Source organism: Myotis daubentonii, chromosome 11, assembly GCF_963259705.1.
Source record: "Myotis daubentonii chromosome 11, mMyoDau2.1, whole genome shotgun sequence".
In the NCBI taxonomy this organism is placed as follows: domain Eukaryota; kingdom Metazoa; phylum Chordata; class Mammalia; order Chiroptera; family Vespertilionidae; genus Myotis; species Myotis daubentonii.
Genome location: NC_081850.1, coordinates 61,065,621 through 61,086,007, shown reverse-complemented (window position 1 = coordinate 61,086,007; position 20,387 = coordinate 61,065,621). Strand labels below are relative to the sequence as shown.

The window sequence follows — 20,387 nt, the reverse complement described above, 5'->3', positions numbered from 1 at the left end:
GACAGCGTCACAACAGGGTTCTTGCTTCCCTGGGCTGCTCCCCAGGACGTGAATGAAAAAACTCATTCACCTTATTTAATCTGCAGCTGGTCCTAGGGTCTCATTTTTTGTTTTCAACACATCACGGTAGCTATTTCCTAGAGCAGACCATTCCATACAGCATAAGTGGGTAAGAGAAATAAAATAACCTATTCTTCGGGGCGGGGGAGGGGGGGCACACGAGGGAGTAAGGAGGTGGAACGTCACCACTGGCCTGACTTCTTATAAATGACCTGGCTGTTAAGTTAATGATCCGCTGTCCGTGCACTGCGTTGCCTCTCAGACCTAAACAAACCTCCCAACTGAACGACACGTCTGGTTTCTCGGTTATTTTATAGGTGTGTGTGTGTGTGTGTGTGTGTGTGTGTGCGTTCCTCTGTACTGCTAGCAGAGACCTGTGTGTGTGTGTGTGTGTGTGTGTGCGCGTGTTCCTCTGTAATGCTAGCAGAGACCTGTGTGTGTGTGTGTGTGCGTGCGTGTTCCTCTGTACTGCTAGCAGAGACCTGTGGGAAAACCCTGACAGAACCCAGCCCTGTGTTTTTACGGCAGGAGGAGGGACCCCGTAAACACAAACAGAGCCGAGCGCTTCCTCTGGCTGACAACCTTATGATTTCCCCTTAACGCGCTGTTTAGAATCGCGATGGCGTGTCATTTCCCATTATCCTCTACACAAGACCCACACCACACGGCCGTGGCTTTCCTTTCCAACAACCCATCAGGAAGAACATACAAGACCCTCACGTGCTGCTGAAACCTGTCAAGACGGACAGCCCAGAGCCCAAGAGCCCTGTTTCTGCACAGAACAGGTGTGTGGCCAGGCGGCTGGGGCGAAACCTCCCCTCCAGCGTCCCGGCCCTTCTCAGCTTCGCGCCCCTGCAGGCCTCCCTCTGGGTGGGGAGGGAGAGCGGCCCTGGGAGAACCTTTCTCAGGCGGCTTCCTTCTGCCAGGGAAGACTGGCTCGCGCTCAAGACTGCAAGCATTTGACAACTGCAAATAGCAGCGAGCATGTCAGCTCGTTTGATTCACAGCCCTCACCGGGGAATCAGAAAGCCAAGGACACAGTGGTGAGTTCCCTGGTTTTATGGGTCTCCGCTCCCCCCAGGCCTGCAGCTCGCCAGTGTCCTGGCATCCACAGTGTGGGAAACCTCCACTGAGAGCCAATAGCCCCACAGCTTCACCCCATTAAAATGTGCAGTTGGATCTCATATGCGTGTTGCAAACACCATTCGAGGCGTGATTTACAGGCTTCTGTCTAGCTAGCCCCACAGCTGTTTTCTCACCCCCAGACTTAGCCGCTGACAGGGATCCACCACTGGCTCCCCAGTCCAGAGCCTTCTCACCTTCGACCTCCTCCATCACTCCTGAGCATCCAGAACTATGCGAGACAGATAGCAAGCATTCGAGAAAACATTTACTGAATAAACTATAAAGTTCTCTTTCCACGGAATTACTCATTGGCGAGAAGAGCCGATTCGCGCGATGCCTTCTTTCTGTTTTCCCCACCCTCTAATCAAGGTGTTTTTTGTGTGTCTTTTTTTTTTTTTTTCATCAAATTACATATATCACTTCTGACCCATTGGTATTGGCTATTTACATATTAAAACCAGTACAAAAAGAACCCCACCACTTCTATTTATTGTAAATTACCCACCTGTGGCTGAGTCAAGACAGGCTCTCTGTGCTGCACAGAGTTACCAATATCGTGCCATCATGGCTCTGTGACCACCCTCCCCAACCTAGTCTAGATTCCAAGAACCTGAAATCACCCACAAAAAGGGTAAGTCCCTGGCTGAGCGTTGATTAGTTCAGATGTAGGTACTGATACTACCTTTTAAATACCTGATTTTTTATTGACTTCCGAGAGAGGAAGGGAGAGAGCGATAAAAACATCAGTGATGAGGGAGAATCATTGATTGGCTGCCCCCTGCACACCCCCACACTGGGGATCGAGCCTGCAACCTGGGCATGTGCCCTGACTGGGAATTGAACTGTGACCTCCTGGTTCATAGGTCAATGCTCAACCACTGAGCCACACCAGCCCAGCCTTCTATTCATTTCTGATTCTTCTGTGCACAGTGCTGCAGGTATCAGTATATAGAGTACAGACTCAGGAAGTTGCCTGAACTTAACTCTTCTTAGTCCACCCCATGCAGTGAGTGGTCTGTGGGACTCCCGTGTCCTGTGAGGAGACCCACCCTGCAAGTGAGAAAGACAAAGGAAGATCTGACATTGAGAGAAGTGTCCCAGGTAAAATCTTTGCAGGAAATGGTGTTTGAATGGATCAGTTTCACCCTAAAGGCTCCACAGGTGTAGTTTCCATTTCAGATGAAAACAACGCACTAAAAATGTTAGTACATGAAACTGTATTTTCCCCTTTGTTGCAACATACCAGTCTTTTCCAACGCACAGAACCTCAAGGTGCAAAGGGGGCATTTTCTGTACCCTTTCACATGCCCTCGCCCCTGCCCCCGGTGTTGAGACTGTAAGTTTTCCCTGGAAAGCAACAACACGGGTTTTCTCCTGCATTTTAAACTACTACACAACAGTGGAGGAGGGAGCATGCTCACTCCATTGCAAGCCACAATCATCATAACAAACCTGCTTGATTCAAGAGAAGTGCTCTAAGACAGGAATACCAGGAAGAAGCTACTGGGCGGGACACAGGGTTTAATGGTCTGCAAAGGAAAGGCTCTCAGGTTCTCCAACTCAAGGAAGGCAGCTGTTACCTCTCCTCCCCCTCCTACAGCGGTCTTCTTGTAGACCTCAGGAATAAAGACCACTCATTGACCCCCTCAATGATCTAGTAATGAGACCATGTGGACATGTTGGGCGGTCAGATCTTCAGGTTACCCGAAGAGTCAACATTTTTAAACCCTTACATTAAAAATAACCCCAAATTCATGCTTCTGACAAAAGGTCCCAAAAGCCAGAATTTCAATCAAAGGATGAGAAACACAGGAACAAAACGACCACTTATTAAATAGAAACCACGCGTCAGATGTTGTATCAGGCATCTCACCTCATTCTCATTACTGTACCTTTTCTCATTAATCTCTCAAGGTCAACAGTTCTCTCCACCCAATTTCATATGGGAGTACAGAACGCTAAGATGGCCCAGGAAAACACAACTGGCATTGAGAGACGTAAGATTCAAAGCCAAGCCTTTGTTCCCAAGACCCCATGAACTTTCTAGTCCACCAAGCTCCTCCCAAGAATGTCACAGCAGACCCTGGGCAACAGCCTGTTTCCCGACCTGGTACTCAAGCGGGTGGGAGATAACTGGGTACTGGAGATGCTGTGGAAGGAATCTGGGCTGTGGAGGGACCTGGAAGAGAGCAGCTCTAAGGTGTCCTGTCCTTCTCAGACGTCCTCCTCTCCTAAGTACCTGATTCTCACTCACCGGAGGGGAGCCAAGTCATCAAGACACTTTTGTTTCCTGCTGTGACCAAAACAATCGATCCCTTTGCTCCCTCCCTCCTTCCCTCCCTGCCTCCCCTACAGCTTTGGTTACATTGCCAACACCCTTCAGCTACATGAAAATCACTGCCTTACCCCTAAAGCAGCTTGTGATCCAATCAGACATATTCGCCCCACCCATTCACCCTTTCCATTCCTACCCTGAATTCTGTGTCGTTAGCTTACATATCTCATACCCCAAACACTTCAAAATACACATGTATTGCTTTAGAACAAGACAGAATATAAACAAGTCAACAAAGAAATACATCTGTCCGGTATCCCATCCTCTTTCTTGCTCCCAAACAGTGAAAGAACCAACACTAACCCATCCCTCACACGGTGCTCTTGCCACAAGCAAAGCTCACACATGTCAGCACCAACACACACTCCCGACTTCCCAACACCTTCCAACTCCAATCTCATTTTTTTGTTGTTGTTAATATTGAGGATATTTTTTCCATTGATTCTTAGAGAGAGTAAAGGAGAGGGAGGGAGAAGGAGAGAAACATCGATGTGAGAGACACACATAGATTGGTTGCCTCACGCATGCAACTTGACCAGGGCCGGGGATTGAGCCTGTAACGCAGGTACATGCCCTTGATCAGAATCGAACCCGGTACCCTTCGGTCAGCAGGCCAGATGTTCTAACCACCAAAGAATCGGCCGGGGCCCAACTCCAATTTCTAGTTTCAACCCTTTCACGTTTCTTCCTTCACTTGAACCTCCATGTTTTTGCCGAAGATTTCCTTCTAGAAAGAAGGATTGGCAATGACCCCCAGCCCACCTCCACCCACGGGGTTAGCTCTGGCTGGGCAGCCCACGTTACCATTGGAGTCTTCCACTTCTTCAGCCGAGGTGGCTTTCTGGGCGGAGTGGTGGTTGTGTGAGGAGAGCAGGCTGACGATCCGCGGCCTGGGCAGCGTCAGGGCTTTCCCGTGGACCTTGAGGGAGTGTTCCTTTAACTGGCTGATTGTCATGGTGGAGAATGAGCACCAAGAACACTTGTAGGCATGTTCACCTGGGAGATGGACCAGGGACAAAGGGGCAAGGAGGGCACAGGTGGGGTGGAGACCAGAACACGGTTAATCACTCGATGGAGGAGTGTCCCGAGCTTCGGGGTCTAAGACGTGCACAGACCAACCCCCGCCCATCCCCCAGCCACTGCTCTCTTCCGGACTGAACCCCTCGAGGAGCTCCGTATTCATGCGACCGGCTCCTTTCCATTTCACGCTCTAATCGCGTGGAGGGGCCTATGGGCTGTTCCTCCGCAGGGAGCCAAACCGAACGTCTACGATGCCCCCACCAGAAACGCTTCCCAGTCTAGGCTGCCCTTCTGTCGTCATCAGGAAATAACACGCCCAATTCTCCTTCCAGGGCCTGTGGGTGGCTTTCCATCACCCGTCCCTCCGTGCGAGCCCACTGTGCTGGCTTCATTCACCACTTCCTCTCTGACTCCACACCTCCCTACTCCACTCACCCTACAGTGGGCTTTGTTTTGTTTTCTGGGCCAATTCACAAGCCTCAGCATAAAACCCCATTTCCCTCTGTATCAATAACACAGAAATGGGTAAAAACAAGTCACTTTTTTTAAAACTGAAAGAGATATGGGTCTACATATGAATATGTCTCTGTGTGTGTATAGCTCCATCTTCTTCAATAAACAGGATATTTCAGTTAAAATAAGAATTTTCCTTTTAATTATTTTTATACCACTGAAATGCAGGACGAATCACTAGGACTAAATTAAATTAGAGTATGACTTACCTTTGCCCTAAGTCAGTTTTCCAATTAACTGCATTTTCAGAAGCGAGGGTGTGAAATGGGCAAGCTTATGTTATGTTACCCTGGTACAATCACCTCAGAAAGCAATTTTGCTTTTTAGAACAATAGGCTTTGGATGTTCATGCCTATAATGCAGTAATTCCACTTCTGAGAGTTTACATTAAGGAAATATCCTTTAGTACATAGAAAGCTTTATTTAGAAATAAACATGCATTTATGCTTAAAAAAGATGAAACAACCTAAATTTCCAACCATAGAGAAATGATTAAGTAAATGTGGCCCTATCTTCTTGATGAATTATCATTTTCTTAAACAACATAGGAAAATAAAGTACTTGAAAAATAAATAGGAAGGCATAATATCTTTTAGATTAAATTATAACCACAATTGTTAAAAATAATTATAGAGGAAATGGTTGAAAGGAAAAACAATCAAATGTTAACAACAGCTGCCTGGCTGGTGTGGCTCAGTGGTTGAGTGTTGACCCATGAATTAGGATAGCGGTTGCCAACCTTTCAGACCTCACGGACCTGCTGAACTAGGAGATCATGGTTCAATTTCTACTCAGGCCACCTGCTGGGGTTGTGGGCTCGATCCCCAGTAGAGGGCGTGCGGGAGGCAACCAATCTGTGATTCTCTTTCATCATTGATGTTTCTCTCCCTCTTCCTAAAATTAATGAAAACATTATTTAAAAAAACATGTTAACTACAGTGGTCTTGAGATAATAAGATCATGAACGACTGACTATATTTCACTCATTTTCAAATTTTCTGTAAACATGTATTTTTAAAATTTATTTTTAAGTGAAATTTAAAAGCCAGAGGAGATGAGGGAGGAGGAAGTAAAGGAATGAGAGAAGAATGGCTTTCTGGTTGTGACGGTTCTCTGGGCCAGTGGGAACAGCTGAGGACGGAGCTGATGTCTCCGGGTGAAGCAGGAACTGGAAGGTAAAACTCTGCCCTCGCTTCACCCAGCAGAGGGCTGCCGCCTGCCACCCGATGGTTTCACATGTGAGGTGACCCTGCATCCCAAGTTCTGTGTTAAGTCTCCTTTTCACCACTGATGACCCCAGAGCTTGCATTTCCAAGAAAGTCTTGAAACTAACCTTGATTTATACATGCTACAGCCCAAGGCAGAACAGACATTCAAAGAGGCCAGAGGATCCAAACAAACAGAACATCCATCAATTGTCCCCCCATAGTTACCTAGGAGTTACAGGGTAATGCTGGGCCATGAGCAATGGGATTTACTACTATTACCTGTATAAGTAATATATATATGTACATATATATAATATATACACATTATATGTATATATTACATATATAGGGTGGGGCAAAGGTAGGTTTATAGTTGTGAGTACTCAAAACATGGAGTTTATTCTTGTCTTAATTATTGCATTATTACAATTATTATATTACATTATATATAATACCACTGCTCTCCTGATTCCATTTTTCAACTTTTTAAAAAAATCTTTATTGTTGAGAGCATTACATATAACCCCCTCTATGCCCCCCCCCCCCCCATTGACCTCTTCTAGCCTGCCTCCATCCCCGCCCCAGGCCTTCAGCACCCTATTGTCTGTGTCCACGGGTTATGCATATATGCATACAAATTCTTTGGTTGATGAACTTTATTTAGTGGTTGTAAATAGTCCAACTGAAGAGAGAATTCAAATCCAGGTTACTTGGTTCATCTACACGACTCTTTATCCTTTAAAATAATCCATCTACAGCAGACAAGATGAGTCAACAGTCCTTTGCAAAATGTACTGGCTCTCCCTTAGCCGGGCCACTGTCAGTGGCTAAGGGCCACTTGTGGACACCAGGGCTCCCAGGTGCACGGAGAGCTTAATTACACCGCTCCCACTCTCTCTCCCTCTGGATGCTTCCTTCTCTCCAACCAGTGAGCACAGAGGCCAGTCTGCTCGCCAGCTCCAGGAACATATACTTCCGCTCAGTGCCCTGAAGCCAGTGTGCAGCCTCTGGCACCCTTCAAAGCCCTTCCTACAGGCAGAATCCTTTACCCACTCCCACTGTGAAAGTACTTCTGACCAGGCGGAGGCCTATGGGAAACACACCAGAAAGGGTCCCAGCTGAATCATTTAGAATGTACAGTTAGAAAAGAATGGCTTGAACCCTGGAGCCTGTCACTCCATGAACTTCAGTGGAATTTTCCTGGAGATATAAAAATACTAACAGATAGAGACAAGCCCATTTGGCTAATCTCCCTGTCCCAGGCCTCACCCCCTCACCCCCACCCCTCTGCCTCCTTCCAGGGGCCCAGGGCATCTGGAAGCCTTCAGTAGCTTTACTGCATTGAGCCAGTTCAACGGGACCCAACACTCAGGAGGAGACAGCAGAGAGACAAGAATGTATTTCCACAGGCAATGGGGAGATGGCAAAAGGAAGGCAGGACTCGGGGTCTCGGTGGGTTTTATAACCACACAAGGGGAGCCAAAAAACGAGAAGAATTCCAGCTGTCTGCAAATTTTCAAACTAGAATCTAAATACCTCAGCCCAGGAAACTCAGGGAGGAGACTGGACTTCGGAAAGAATCTGATAGTATAGCTGGGTATCCTGAGGCCTCATTTCCCCAATTTCCCTTTGGGTTTGATGTGAGTTCCTCTGAGGTTGTCAAAACCTCTGAGAGGGTCACACGCAGGCTGCTGCTGCGTTGGGGTTCTGAGAGTGACTGAGAAGGTCATGGAGACATCCCCAGGCCCCCCCACCCACACCTACCGCCTTTCCTACCTCACGCCTCTTTTCTCTCGGGGCTGAGTTCTGATTATCCCCCATCATATGCAAAGTAGAGAAGAGCAGAAGAGAGAGAGGCAGCAGCCCAACAGTGACAGGGATGTGCTTGTTCTGGAGTCAGGTTGTCAGTGAATGGACCACATGGTTTTGAGCAGGTCATCCGAAACTGAGGGTGACAACCTGCCCTTTAGGATTGCCATGAGGATTAAAAACGATGATGAATGTAACATGTTTAGTAAAGAGCCCTGTAGGTAAAGGGTGTTCAATGAAGCAAGCACAGTGAGATGGGCCGATACAGTGATAGAGACCCGCGTAGCCCCGGGGCATGCATGATACTAAGCCACTTCTTATCTTGTATCTGAAAATGTATGTAAGGCATCTCCCAAGAATCTCACTACTTGTCTTGAGTTCTCTTAAGTTCCTCTGAACTTCCTCAAGACTACAACATTGCCGAAACCGGTTTGGCTCAGTGGATAGAGCGTTGGCCTGCGGACTGAGGGGTCCCAGGTTCGATTCCGGTCAGGGGCATGTACCTTGGTTGCGGGCACATCCCCAGTGGGGGGTGTGCAGGAGGCAGCTGGTCGGTGTTTCTCTCTCATCGATGTTTCTAGCTCTCTATCTCTCTCCTCTCCTCTCTGTAAAAACTCAATACAATATATTTAAAAAAAAAAAGACTACAACATTACTTTATTTGGGGGCTATCTTTAGTGGATGTAACAATTCTTGCATTTCCATTAGAAAGGCTCAGGAATTTAGAACTTTCTCTTTGCCAACAAACGCTGTTAGCATGCATCAACTGTGATGTGGGTGACGCCGGCTGGGTATTATTTTGGCTTTGGGCGATTCCTTAGATTTTCTTTATTCGATTAAAAAATAACTAAATGTGCAACCATCTCAAGAATAACTTATTCTCATGTGTGGGACAAGAGACTTTTAAATTTTACTCAGTGAAGACCACAGGATTTCAAACTCAGCAGACTTGGGCACCACCAACGTCAACTCACCAGCATGAGCTTTGAGCAGGTGTGTTTTTAGCCGACTGTTGTAGGAGGACTTGAAGGAGCAGAGCTTGCACCGGAACGGTTTATGGTGTCCGTGGTGGGTTTGCATATGGCGATCCAAACTTGACATAGGAGAAAAACGAACAAACAAAAAGACGGGGTTAAAAGCTGCACGTAACATTTTCTCATTGCCCTCTTCCAGAAATCCCATTTCTAAGCTGTTCAAAATCATTTTGCTACTTTCCAATGATGGTGCTTACAAAAAAAAAAAAAAAAAAAAAAAAAAAAAAAGGGCAAGAGTGGCACCTACTCTAAAAGGAGGGGAAGCTCAAGGAAGGAGGAGATAACTCTTGAGCAGGGAAGGGTTTCAAAGTGTTGAACTACTTGGAATGAGCGGTTTGTTCCCAAAGCCTTTGTAAATAGGCAGGTGTGATTATGGGAAGTCACGTGATCCAGAGGCTAGTCACCCCTCTGATAAACACAACGTTTGCTGTACATCCGTCTTCCAGAAGCAACTTACAAGGATGTCATTTAATTATAGGCATTCCCAGTATTACATAATTACTAGTCTAAAGAAAAAAAATAAATCCACCAAACCAGGTGTGGGAAAAGTCCTAATTTGTGTCACTACCCCACATCACAAAACCACTCAAGTCTTATCTTCCTACTTCAAGTGCTCCCGACGCCATAAAACCTTCCTGATTCTTCCAGAGCGATGTTCACATTTCCCCTCTTTGAAACTTCATAGTGTTTTATTGACACACATTTTTAAAAATGTGGGCCTTCTTATGGCAAGTCACTGGTGTGCTGGCTTTATTTATCATCTGCTAGACCCTAAACTCTTGTAGAACACTGACCATGGCCCATTCATCTTCACATGCTCCAGAAGCCTCCAGGACACCGCCAAGTACAAGGGCATACCCACTTATTCACAGCGATGTCCTGAGGTTCTGCTATGTGATAGGTGCTGTTATAAAGTACTTCGGACCCTTGCCGGTTCGGCTCAGTGGATAGTGTCAGCCCATGGACTGAAGGGTCCCGGGTTTGATTTAGGTCAAGGGCACCTACCTTGGTTGCAGGCTCAATCCCAAGCCCTGGTCAGGGTGGGAGTGCAGGAGGCAACCAATAAATGTCTCTCTCACATCGATGTTTCTGTCTCTCCCCCTCCCTTCCACTCTCCCTAAAAAAATCAATGGAAAAATTTCCTCGGGTGAGGATTAACAACAAAAAAATCAGTTTTGGAACTGATGAGAACTACACAAATTTGATGCTAGTGCCTGGATCCGATGGCAAAGATTAGATATTCAACTTTGAATAATAATAATAATAGAATAATAATAGTTTTAGCCCTGACCGGTTTGGTTCAGTGGATAGAGCGTCAGCCTGCGGACTGAAGGGTCCCAGGTTCGATTCCGGTCAAGGGCCTGTACCTTGGTTGCGGGCACATCCCCAGTATGGGGTGTGCAGGAGGCAGCTGATCGATGTTTCTCTCTCATCGATGTTTCTAACTCTCTGTCCCTCTCCCTTTCTCTCTGTAAAAAATCAATAAAATATATATTTTTAAAAATAATAGTTTTAAGCATCCCAAACTCTGCAGAAGCACTGCCTCCTCCCGCCTTTCCACCTCCACTAACTAGCACTTTGTCTGTTTAAAGAAGCAAACAGCCCATCAGTTATTTCCAATTATCATAAAAATAAACAGCATGTCATAGTCTTACAATTAGTCACCTTCATCCAAGACCGCAGAACACATTACAGAACATTTCTCTCTGGCGCACAGTCAACAGAGAAAGGCAACAAAATGTTGTTTCGTCTCAGAACCATCCCTCTTCTCATCACCCAGAAAAGCCTTCATAAAAACTCCAAATTTACAATTTCTAAGCCGTGATGAGCAACGGGAAGCTCTCCCTCTTCAACCACCCTGAACTTCAAGCATCTCTCTGGATTCCATCAACTTATCTACCTTTCAAGGTCTTTTTAAAAACATCAAGCAGCCCTAACCGGTTTTGCTCAGTGGACAGAGTGTCAGCCTGCGGACTCAAGGGTCCCAGGTTCGATTCCGGTCAAGGGCATGTACCTTGGTTGCGGGCACATCCACAGTAGGGGATGTGCAAGAGGCAGCTGATCGATGTTTCTCTCTCATCGATGTTTCTAACTCTCTATCCTTCTCCCTTCCTCTCTGTAAAAAATCAGTAAAATATATTTTTAAAAAAACAAACAAACAAAAAACATCAAGCAATGATGCCCAGTCGGCATGGCTTAGTGGTTGAGCAATGACCTATGAACCAGGAGATCAGGGCACATACCCGGGTTGCAGGTTCCATCCCCAGTGGAGGACATGCAGGAGGCAGCCCTTCAATGATTCTCTCTCATCATTGACGTTTCTATCTCTCTTTCCCTCTCCCTTCCTCCCTGAAATGAATAAAAAAATATTTTTTTTAAAAAAAATCAAGCAATGAGCCTTTGGTCACATGGGTTAACAGTCCTAATTTTATCCCCTAGTCACTCAAAATAGTCCTCAAATGATGATTAGGTACCAATAAACTTATCGACTCTCAGATCTTTGTGTACGTCAGAGCCATATCTACAAAACTGTCATTTTTTTTTTTTAAAGCCTGCAAATCTTCTGTCAACCAAGCAAACTCGTGTTCTTAGCCCCATTTGACAGATAAAGTTCAAGGTAACTGCCAACTGGACAGCAGGTGTGAACCACGAGGGGCAACTGCTGACTCCTCCAAGCTTCTCCCGCCCTCACGTAACTGCCCTCCGCTAGGCCACCTCCGCCCAGGTACACGCGACCGGCCACTCCTCAGCACTTACTTGTGCCTGAAAGCGGAAACAAAGGAGCAATACTGGCAGCTGTACTTGTCCTCACGGGTGAACATGGCCAGGGCCAGGTGGCTCCTCTCATGAGAACGCAGCCCCTGCATGGACATCAGGACTCGGTCACATTGACTACAATGGTATCCCCCCGGCCGGGTCTCATCCTCCAACATTCCATCAAGCAAGCAGTGTCCACCATCCACCCGGTCCACCAGGGCGCCACTTGCATCTTTGGCTGCTTCCAGTCCATCCAGGAACAAGTGGGAAGGGTCCTCAGCCTCCTGCTAAGAGAACCACACACACACACATACCCCACCAACAAAATAAATATCTATGGTCATTCGCCCCAGCCTTCCTCCTCTCCTGCATTCTCCCACAAGCCGCGGGGCGGTTCCTGACAGTCTCCTCCCGGCCTCTCCGGCTCCCCCTAGAGGAGACGGCAAACCCGCCGGCATTCCTCATGCAGTGGTGGTGGTTTTAGGGCAATGTGTCCAGGCGCAGGGTGCTACTGCCTGGCAAATGTTGAGAGAGGGGCTCTCCCACACTGAAGGCAGTTCGCTCACTTATCGCCCATCTTAAGAAAAGAAAATTTTAATTGTGATCTCACCTAAACTGACATCAAGCAGGGTTAGGGTTACGGCTCAGAGAAAAAACAACAACAGGAAAGGAAGGAAACCACGCCGAGTAGTGTGGGCATCATCCTTGGGAAATCAAGGAACGTGAAAGAGCCTGCCCTGTGCCCCCCATGCTCATGCCGCCCCGCAGACGGTGACTTCAGCCCTTGCCTGAAGGTTGATGAATAATCAATTCAAAAAGTTAAGAAGCTGCCTGGTTTGAAGCCACTCATGTTTCCAGGTGGCTCCTTGGATTACTGATTACGGGGAGAGCCGCTCTGTCTCCCCTGAGTGAGTCCAAGGCTGGGACACCCCACAGAGGCAGGGAAGACACCGGCCACCGCTGCCCCTGCGCTGCCCACCGCGGCCTCTGCGCTGCCCACAGCCAGGCAGTTTCAGTCTTCGGAGGAGAAAAGCAGAAGGTTCGCCTCCAGGCCACACAGGCAGAACAGGACAAGATCAAACGGGGCCGGTGACAAATACGCAGTCACATATCCAGGGAGGAAGAGCAGAGCCCTGAGCCAACTCCTCTACCTCAGCAGGCTAGCCCTTCCTGGAAGGCCGGGATGGCAGGGTGGCTATCCAAACAGCGGCTGCTATTCTGGTTATAAAGTTCGCAACAGGCAGCCTATGAAAGGTGTGTGTGTGGGGGGGAGGTGGGTTTGGGATTGGGATGGCATGTGTCAGTAACAGGGGAGGGTGGGTGGGAGGACAAATCAGGCCAACAGGCTCTCAGGGTCAACGGTGACTTAAGGCTTTTAGTTTTAGGTGTCATGTCTGTGCCGCTCCTTCGAGGACCCAGGATAAGCAGCAAAAGACGGACTCTCCGGGGCTCTCTGCGCCCGCCCGGCCGATGAGAAAGGACAGTGAGAAGTCAGGCAGTGGGAGGAGCCGAAGAGGACAGGACAGAACACACTTGCTCTCAAGGGCTCGGAAGAGCAAACACCTAGGGGTGCTACTCGCAGAAGAGAAGGGCGACCCGCAGCCTCCTGCGCCGAGAGGCCCGGATCTTCTGTTCCCACCAAACTACCCACGTGGCAGGGAACCAGATCGGAGCTCGACCGCGTCGAGACACGCAAGAGGAGGGACGTCCAACCTGCAAAGAAATCAAAACAAGCCAGACCGACGCCGGCAACACTCAGGAATGCGCGCACTCCGGGCCGCCCGCTCCGGAGCTGCTTTGAGCAACGGGGTTAATGAGTAACGCGCGCGGCTCACACACAGGAACGCATATCCAGGCCTTCCCAGCGCTCACCTTCACGGCGGACACGGCGGGGACGCTGCCGTACTGGACGTGCTTCCGCAGGTGATTGCAGATGGCTCGGAGCGTCGGGTGCACCTCCACACAGAATTTACACTTGTAGCCCACCACCTTCCGCTCCTTGATCTTTGGCACCTCTTCTAAGTGGCCAAAAGGCTGGTAAAATACAGTAGTAGCTGTCAGTACTGCGAGCCCCTCCCGCAACGGCCGGCATTTATTCTTGTAGCTTACTAGCAGATTTTATTTTAAAGCAGATTAGCAGGTTAAAAACCAAGGGAGAGAATGAGTATTTTTTTTTTTTTTACATAAGGAATTCGTCAAGAGTCGTGGCACACTGCCTACTATGCAAAGTCTCTGGAACCCGCGTGCATTACGACTTGTGAGAAGATTTCTGTGCAGAAGCCTCATCGTCACGGCCACCAAGGGATCGGGTCTGCAAACCCGTGTCAACTACGCAGGTGAGAACGTTGCATAGCTACGCCGTTAGTGAGCTTCTTGACACACACACACCATTCTATTCCGGGAGATGTTAGGTTCATGTAGCCACACTGCAGACCGAGACACGGCTGAGAAGCGCTCATGAGACCAAGAGACAGCCCACGGCGGCCTCAGGAAAGAGAGCCAGCGTCGCCGTGGACCTAGGCCTCCGACGAGGCTGCTTGGCAGAGACACAGAGAAACCACCCCAACCCTCCCCTGGGGAGCCTCCGGAGGAGTGAGAGGGAGGGGCATAGGACCGTGGAGAAGAGTGAGCACAGAATGGGGATAATCAAGCTCGAAATGTTTAATTGACTTATTGAGCTCTCTGGCAAGCTAAGTCACTAGGAAGCCCGTGGCAGCTTGGCTGGCAACGAAGACGTGCGTGTGGGCACCAGTGCTGAGAGGCCTCCTGGGGGAAGGGAAATCAAAACATATCCTTACCCTCTCTTGTTTGAAATCTGCAAAAGCACCATCTGCATATTTCTGCTTGCTCAAAAGCTGTTTCCTCCTCTCCTGACGTTTGGCACGCTTCTGGAATTCCTCATTGTGAACGTTCAAGTGTGAGGTCAGCTCCGCGGTGCTCTGCAGTTTGCTATCGCAGTGCTTACACTGGTAGGCGGGGCCCTGCGGGCGGGGGCCGCTGCCCAGGATGACGAAGTCCCTCTTGAGGTCCCGGCTGTGGTGGTCGGTGTAATGCATGCACAGCAGCTCGGCCGTGCTGAAGGAGAGCTTGAAGCACTTGATGCAGCGGAACGGGAGCCACTCCATCTCCTGCGCCTCGCCTCCCTCCACCTCGGCTTTCTCCAAGCTGCCTCTCTCCTCCTCCTCCAGCAGCGCCGGCTTCTCGGGCTCGTCGGCGTAGACGGCCGTGAAGTAGCCCCCCAGCTTGCTGGCGTGCTGCTTCTTGGGGAACACCCCCGGGTGGCGCTTCATGTAGTGGGACACGATGCCCTTCTTGCTGAAGGACTGGAAGGAGCACAGGGAGCACTTCTTCTTCTCCACCGCCCGGCGCAGTTCCTCGCTGAGCTGCGGCGAGTCGTCCTTGGGCGGGGACGGGATGATGACCTTGTTGGGCTTGTCGCTGATGGTCCTGGAGGCCGCCAGGCAGTGGGTGTAATAGGCGTCGATGTCATGGCGCTTCTGGTAGTGGGCCGCCAGCCCTTTGCGGATGGGGTTGGTGTAGGAGCACAGGGCGCACTTGAAGAGGTTGTTCTTGCCCTCGGGCTGGGCGCGGACGTTGTTGTGCTTGATGCGGTAGTGCCTGGCGATGCCCTTCCTCGTGGAGCAGAAGTACTTGCAGAGCTGGCACCGGAACACCGTGTGCGAGGCCAGGTGCGAGGTAGAGAAGTGAGCAGCGGGCACGGGCTCCTCCCCCACCTCCTCCTCGGCGATGGAGACTTGGGAGGGGCTCACTTCCGTGGTTATCTCGGGCTCGAGGGACACCGGCAGCTTCGGGGGCGACGGGGAGAAGACATCGAATTCAGGCTGGTTGTGGTACTTCTCGTAGTGGATTTTGAGCTTCTCCAGAGTGCCATGCGTGTAGGGGCACAGTTTGCAGCGGTAGGCGCCGAACCCTTGCTTGAAGATCCGGCTCGTCTCCTCCACGTCGTTCTGGGCGATGTCGGCGGACTGCTCCACGTCGTGCACGAAGTCCTCGGCGGTCACCTTGATGGCCGGGTGTCGCTTCTGGTAGTGGGTCAGGACGCCGTGGATGCGGGTGTTGATGTAGGGGCAGTGCCGGCACTTGTAGACGGCGCCTGGGTTGATGTCGATGTCCTGGGCAAAGTCAGCGGCCTTCACCTTCATGCCGGGGTGCTTCTTCCCGTAATGGGTCAGAAGGCCGTGCAGGTTGTTATACTCGGACTGGCACACGGTGCACTGGTACGGGGTGGAGTTGATGGCGGGGTTGGCCGAGGAGAGCTGGAGGCTCTTCTCTGGGGAAAGCCGGGCATCCTCGGGGCATTCCATGTCCTGCTCGGGGAGGGGAGCGGGCAAACCGCTTTCACAATTCACGGGGCCCACTAACTCTTCGGCCGAAGGGATGGGGTTCTCCACAGCATCCTTCTCCTTGATGATGTCCAGCAGCACCGACTCGTCACCATTCATGGCCCAGGGGTGGAACGCTTGGTAGTGATTGGTGATGTCCCAGATGGAGATGGCTTCGAAGACACAGTCTCGGCATCGGTAGGTTTTGGCTTCGGCTGGCATCATGAGGGAGGGAGGGGATGGGTCTGGCCCGGCCCAGAGTTTGGTAGCCATGTAGGTGTAGTCCACGTAATGCTCCGGGTGCCTCCTTTGGTAATGCAGGAGCAGGCCGTTGGGCTCCGTGTGGGAATAGATGCACCACTCGCAGTGGTAGCCGGCTTCTATGGAGCCATCGAGGAACGCCCAGCGCATGATGGACGTGACCGTGGCCTTGAGGGCGGGGTGGTCTTTCTTGGTATGCTTCCTCAGTGCATAGAAGTAGGGGGAGGTGTACGAGCACTGCCTACACTTGAGGGCTCGCAGTTTCGTTTTGTCCCGCTCCACGCCGGAGGGGGCAACCAGCATGCAACTGGCGGACTTCCTCTGGTTCCGGTCACAGAGGCTTCGGATGGTGGCCGTGTGCTGCCGGATCACGTCTGCGTTGGCCTTGAAGTCTCGGTGCTTCTTCTGATAATGAATGAGTACCCCTTTGACGGTCCGGTTCCCGTAATCACAGTGCTGGCAAAAAAACATCTCGTTCTCCACAGGGGGGCCATCTCTCTCGGAGCTGCTCCGGCTCAGCGGCGGCATGGGGGCGGGCGGCCGGGGGGAGCCTTGGGGCCCCTCGGCCCCTCTCATCATGGCCGCTGTGGGAGGAGCCTGTCTGATATATTTGGCAGTGACCTTTATTTCTGGGTGTCTTTTCTGGTAGTGGACAAGCACTCCCACAACTGACCGATTGCTGTAGGAGCAGTGTTTGCAGTAGTAAAGCTCAGTACTGAGGTCTGGTGGCGGGGGTGGTGGGGGGGGTGGGGAACCCATGGTGGACATTTTGGGAGACATGGGAGCACCCACCTCAAATGATAATTGAGAAAGGGCCGCGCCCCTGTCCACAGACACCATTCGCATGGTTTTCTGGATCCTAAAGTAGGAAGCCTTTTCTTCGGGGTGTTTCTTCTGATAATGAACCAAGACAGAGTGCATGTTGGGGCTTGCGAACGAGCAAACGTCACAGTCGTAAACGACCACGGTGTTCACGGAGGGGTCCTTCTGGTTTTCACATTCTGGAGGAAAGGTCTTGGGAGGGGTGCTTTTATTGAACGCCATGCCGCCACCGCGAGCCACGGGCGTGGATGTTGCCAGGTTCTTGGGCGCCGAGTTCAGGATCTCCCGCAGCGTCTGGGACTCGGTGCTCAGCCCCTCCTGCTGCTCCACAACATAGCTGGAAAAGATCATGGCGTTGTTGATCTTCACCGTGGGGTGCATTCTTTGGTAGTGTGGCATCAGGCTCCTCACGTTGGGGCTCGTGTAGGAACAGAACCGACACCGGTAGATCAGGTCCGAATGGTCAAAGTTGAGGACATTCATGGCTTCGGGGTGGTGCTCACCGTAGTGCTGCTGGAGATCTTCGAAGTTGGTGTAATCGATGTAGCACTCCAGGCACCTGTACACCGCGCTGTGGTCGTTGGGGTCCAAGATGTACCTGAAGCTGAATTTTATGTACGGGTGCATTCGCTGATAGTGGGTGCTGACACTCCGGGCGGATTTGTTGTTAAAGTCACAGTGTTTGCAATAGTAAAGCCTCCCAGAGTCACTAAAGTCTGTACTTTCATTATTGTGCTCGGTCCCATACAGGGGAACCTGGGCGTTCAGCAGAGCGGTACCGGGAATTTGGTGATCTTTCAAGTTTGTCGAGGAGCCGTAATAATCCTCTTCGTCTTCCGAAAGCGTGAGCTCAATCTCCGCCCCGTTGGTGGCATTGTAATCGTGGCTGATGTTTCTGAAGTTGGGCTCCTTCTGGGGCACGCTGGTGTCGGGCACCCACAGCGGCTGCGTTGCAAAGGGAGGGGGCACCTCCAGGACTGGTTCCGTTGGCTCTTCTTCCCGGTCCAACTCCACCTCAATCTCCACTTCATTGTCTTCCTCTTCCTCCTCATCATCCTCGACGTTGATCACGGCATCCTCCTGCTGCTTGCTCTGGTTGATCTTGCTCTGCAGGTTGCTCGCGATCTCGTCGATCCTCGTCCTCTTCTTCACCGGCGATAAGTCGAGAGGAAAGTCACTAGCGAGCTTCCGAGAGGCCTTAGCTACAAAATTGTTCTTGGAGGACAACCCAAGAATTGAGGTCTGGCTTTTCTTCACAGTGTTGCTGGAAGAGGGGTGGCTGTCTGTCTCACTTTCCAATGGGAGGCTGGAGGGCGGCCCCTCGAATTTTGGCAAGTTGTCGCAGAACGAGTGTTTGTGCTGCTGATGGACTCTTAGCCCTTTCAGAGTCGTGGTGGAGTAATTACACATGGTGCATTTGTAAGGGTGCAGGGGTGGGGCTTGCACGGGGGGCTGTGGCGGCTGCGTCGGCGGGGGCTGGGGCTGGGGTGGCAGCTGATGTGGTGGCGGCAGCTGCGGTGGCTGAGGCTGTGACGGGGGTGGTGGCGGTGGCAGTGGCGGCGGCGGCGGCTGTTGCTGCAAGGAATCCAACATGACTCCTGACTTCCTGCCATTGATGCTTGGGCTCTCGTAAGACACGACCCCTTCATTCATTGAGGAAGCAATGCTTTCGCTCTGGGAATTCACAGCATCCCAATCTGACGTTGTACCCGTGTGGCACTGTTTGTGAGCCCCCAGTTTTAACGAGCTCTTGCAAGTAAACGGACATTCGTCACATTTGTACACAGCTGTCTTTCCGGATAAGTGAATGTTTTCTATGTGTCGGGAGATGCTACGTCGATGCATGGTGAGGAAAGGACAAAAGGGGCACTGGAACCTGTTCATAAATCTCCTGAAGGGAATCCCCTTGGTCTCCAACAATTTGTGGCCGTCGGAGCCCATCAGCTGCTCTGCAGACATGCCTGCTGTCTGGTGATCCATAGCGTTTAAGCCATTCTCACTGTCTATCTCATTGAGCTCTTCCTCGGAGCTAGAGTCATTCAGCATGCTGTTCGTTTCCAGGTCGGCAGGAGAATTTGTCATGTCAGCCATTCCGTAACGGGATCTCTCCGCCAGGTTAACAAGGCCAGAATTGTGAGGTGACTTCGGCTTCATCGGAGGGTAGGACAGGGGCGAAAACTTGGAAGCTGAAGAAGAATTGGGTCTCATGATGGAGTTGCTGATGGAGCCCCTGTAGTTGGAGACGTTGGCGTTGGGCATCTCCCGGCTGGCAGCATTCATGGACAGGTAGGTGGAGTTGGAAGTGGGGCTGGGGTCGTTCTTCGGCAGGTCGGGGAGACTCGTCCCTTCCTGCTGTCTGAGGTTGGAGAGGACCTTGACCATGCTGCGGTGTTTCTTCATCATGTGGTCACACCACCGTTCTCGGCGCGGGGTCTGGTAGCTGCACCACTCACAGCAAAAGTTGCCTCGAGACTTGGTCAAAGGCTTGACCATGGATTCCAAGATGCTGCGCTCCACGACCTCTGCAGGCAGCTCCTTGCAGGGGTCCTGCAAGGACACAGGCGGGATCACGGGGTCTGGCATGGGGACAGGGGCAGGAGGGAGCGCGGCGATCTCCTTCAAACTGTTTTTGTGATACATTTTCTGGTGCTTCATTATTCTCGCCCTCCTTGGTGACTTGTATGTGCAAAACTGGCAAGAGAAGACCTTTCCAAACCCCTCGTGCATCATGATATTATAATTTAAGGATCCTGGGATGGGGGGTCCCGCCGAACTCCCTTCAGCTTGAGCCCCATGGACCTTCCTAGTGTGTTCAATGAGGAGGTTTTTTGACCTGAAGTAGCGTACGCAGAACTTGCATTGAAAAAACTTGCTTGTTGGCTTGGGATTAGGGGCAATATGCTGACCGTAATATCCTGGACTGTGGCCATAGTAACCTCCGGTCCCCAATGCAGTTGCATTTTGACCTAAAGAGAAAACACAGGGTAAGTGGGACAAGAAAAGCAAAGCAAGAGAGAATTAAGAAATTCAACCATGCAAATCCACTTTTCTTTTCAATTATTCTTCATAGCCACAAAAGCATGAGTTTCACCAACTGCAG

At 50.6% G+C, this 20,387-nt stretch overlaps 1 protein-coding gene across 14 annotated transcripts in view; it reads right to left on the bottom strand.

The window, feature by feature from the left end:
* ZNF462 (zinc finger protein 462) overlaps positions 1-20,387 on the bottom strand; it is a 144,985-nt gene that overhangs the window by 61,315 nt on the left and 63,283 nt on the right. For 8 of the 14 annotated variants that reach the window (XM_059657569.1, XM_059657563.1, XM_059657562.1 and 5 more), the window contains 5 exons: positions 14,660-20,253; positions 13,734-13,895; positions 11,862-12,148; positions 9,045-9,163; positions 4,325-4,516 (listed from right to left, as the gene is read on the bottom strand). In XM_059657569.1, the coding sequence (XP_059513552.1) occupies positions 4,325-4,516; positions 9,045-9,163; positions 11,862-12,148; positions 13,734-13,895; positions 14,660-20,253 (6,354 nt within the window). The remainder of the gene's footprint in view (positions 1-4,324; positions 4,517-9,044; positions 9,164-11,861; positions 12,149-13,733; positions 13,896-14,659; positions 20,254-20,387) is intronic. The other 6 variants (XM_059657574.1, XM_059657573.1, XM_059657570.1 and 3 more) reach the window with 4 other exon arrangements.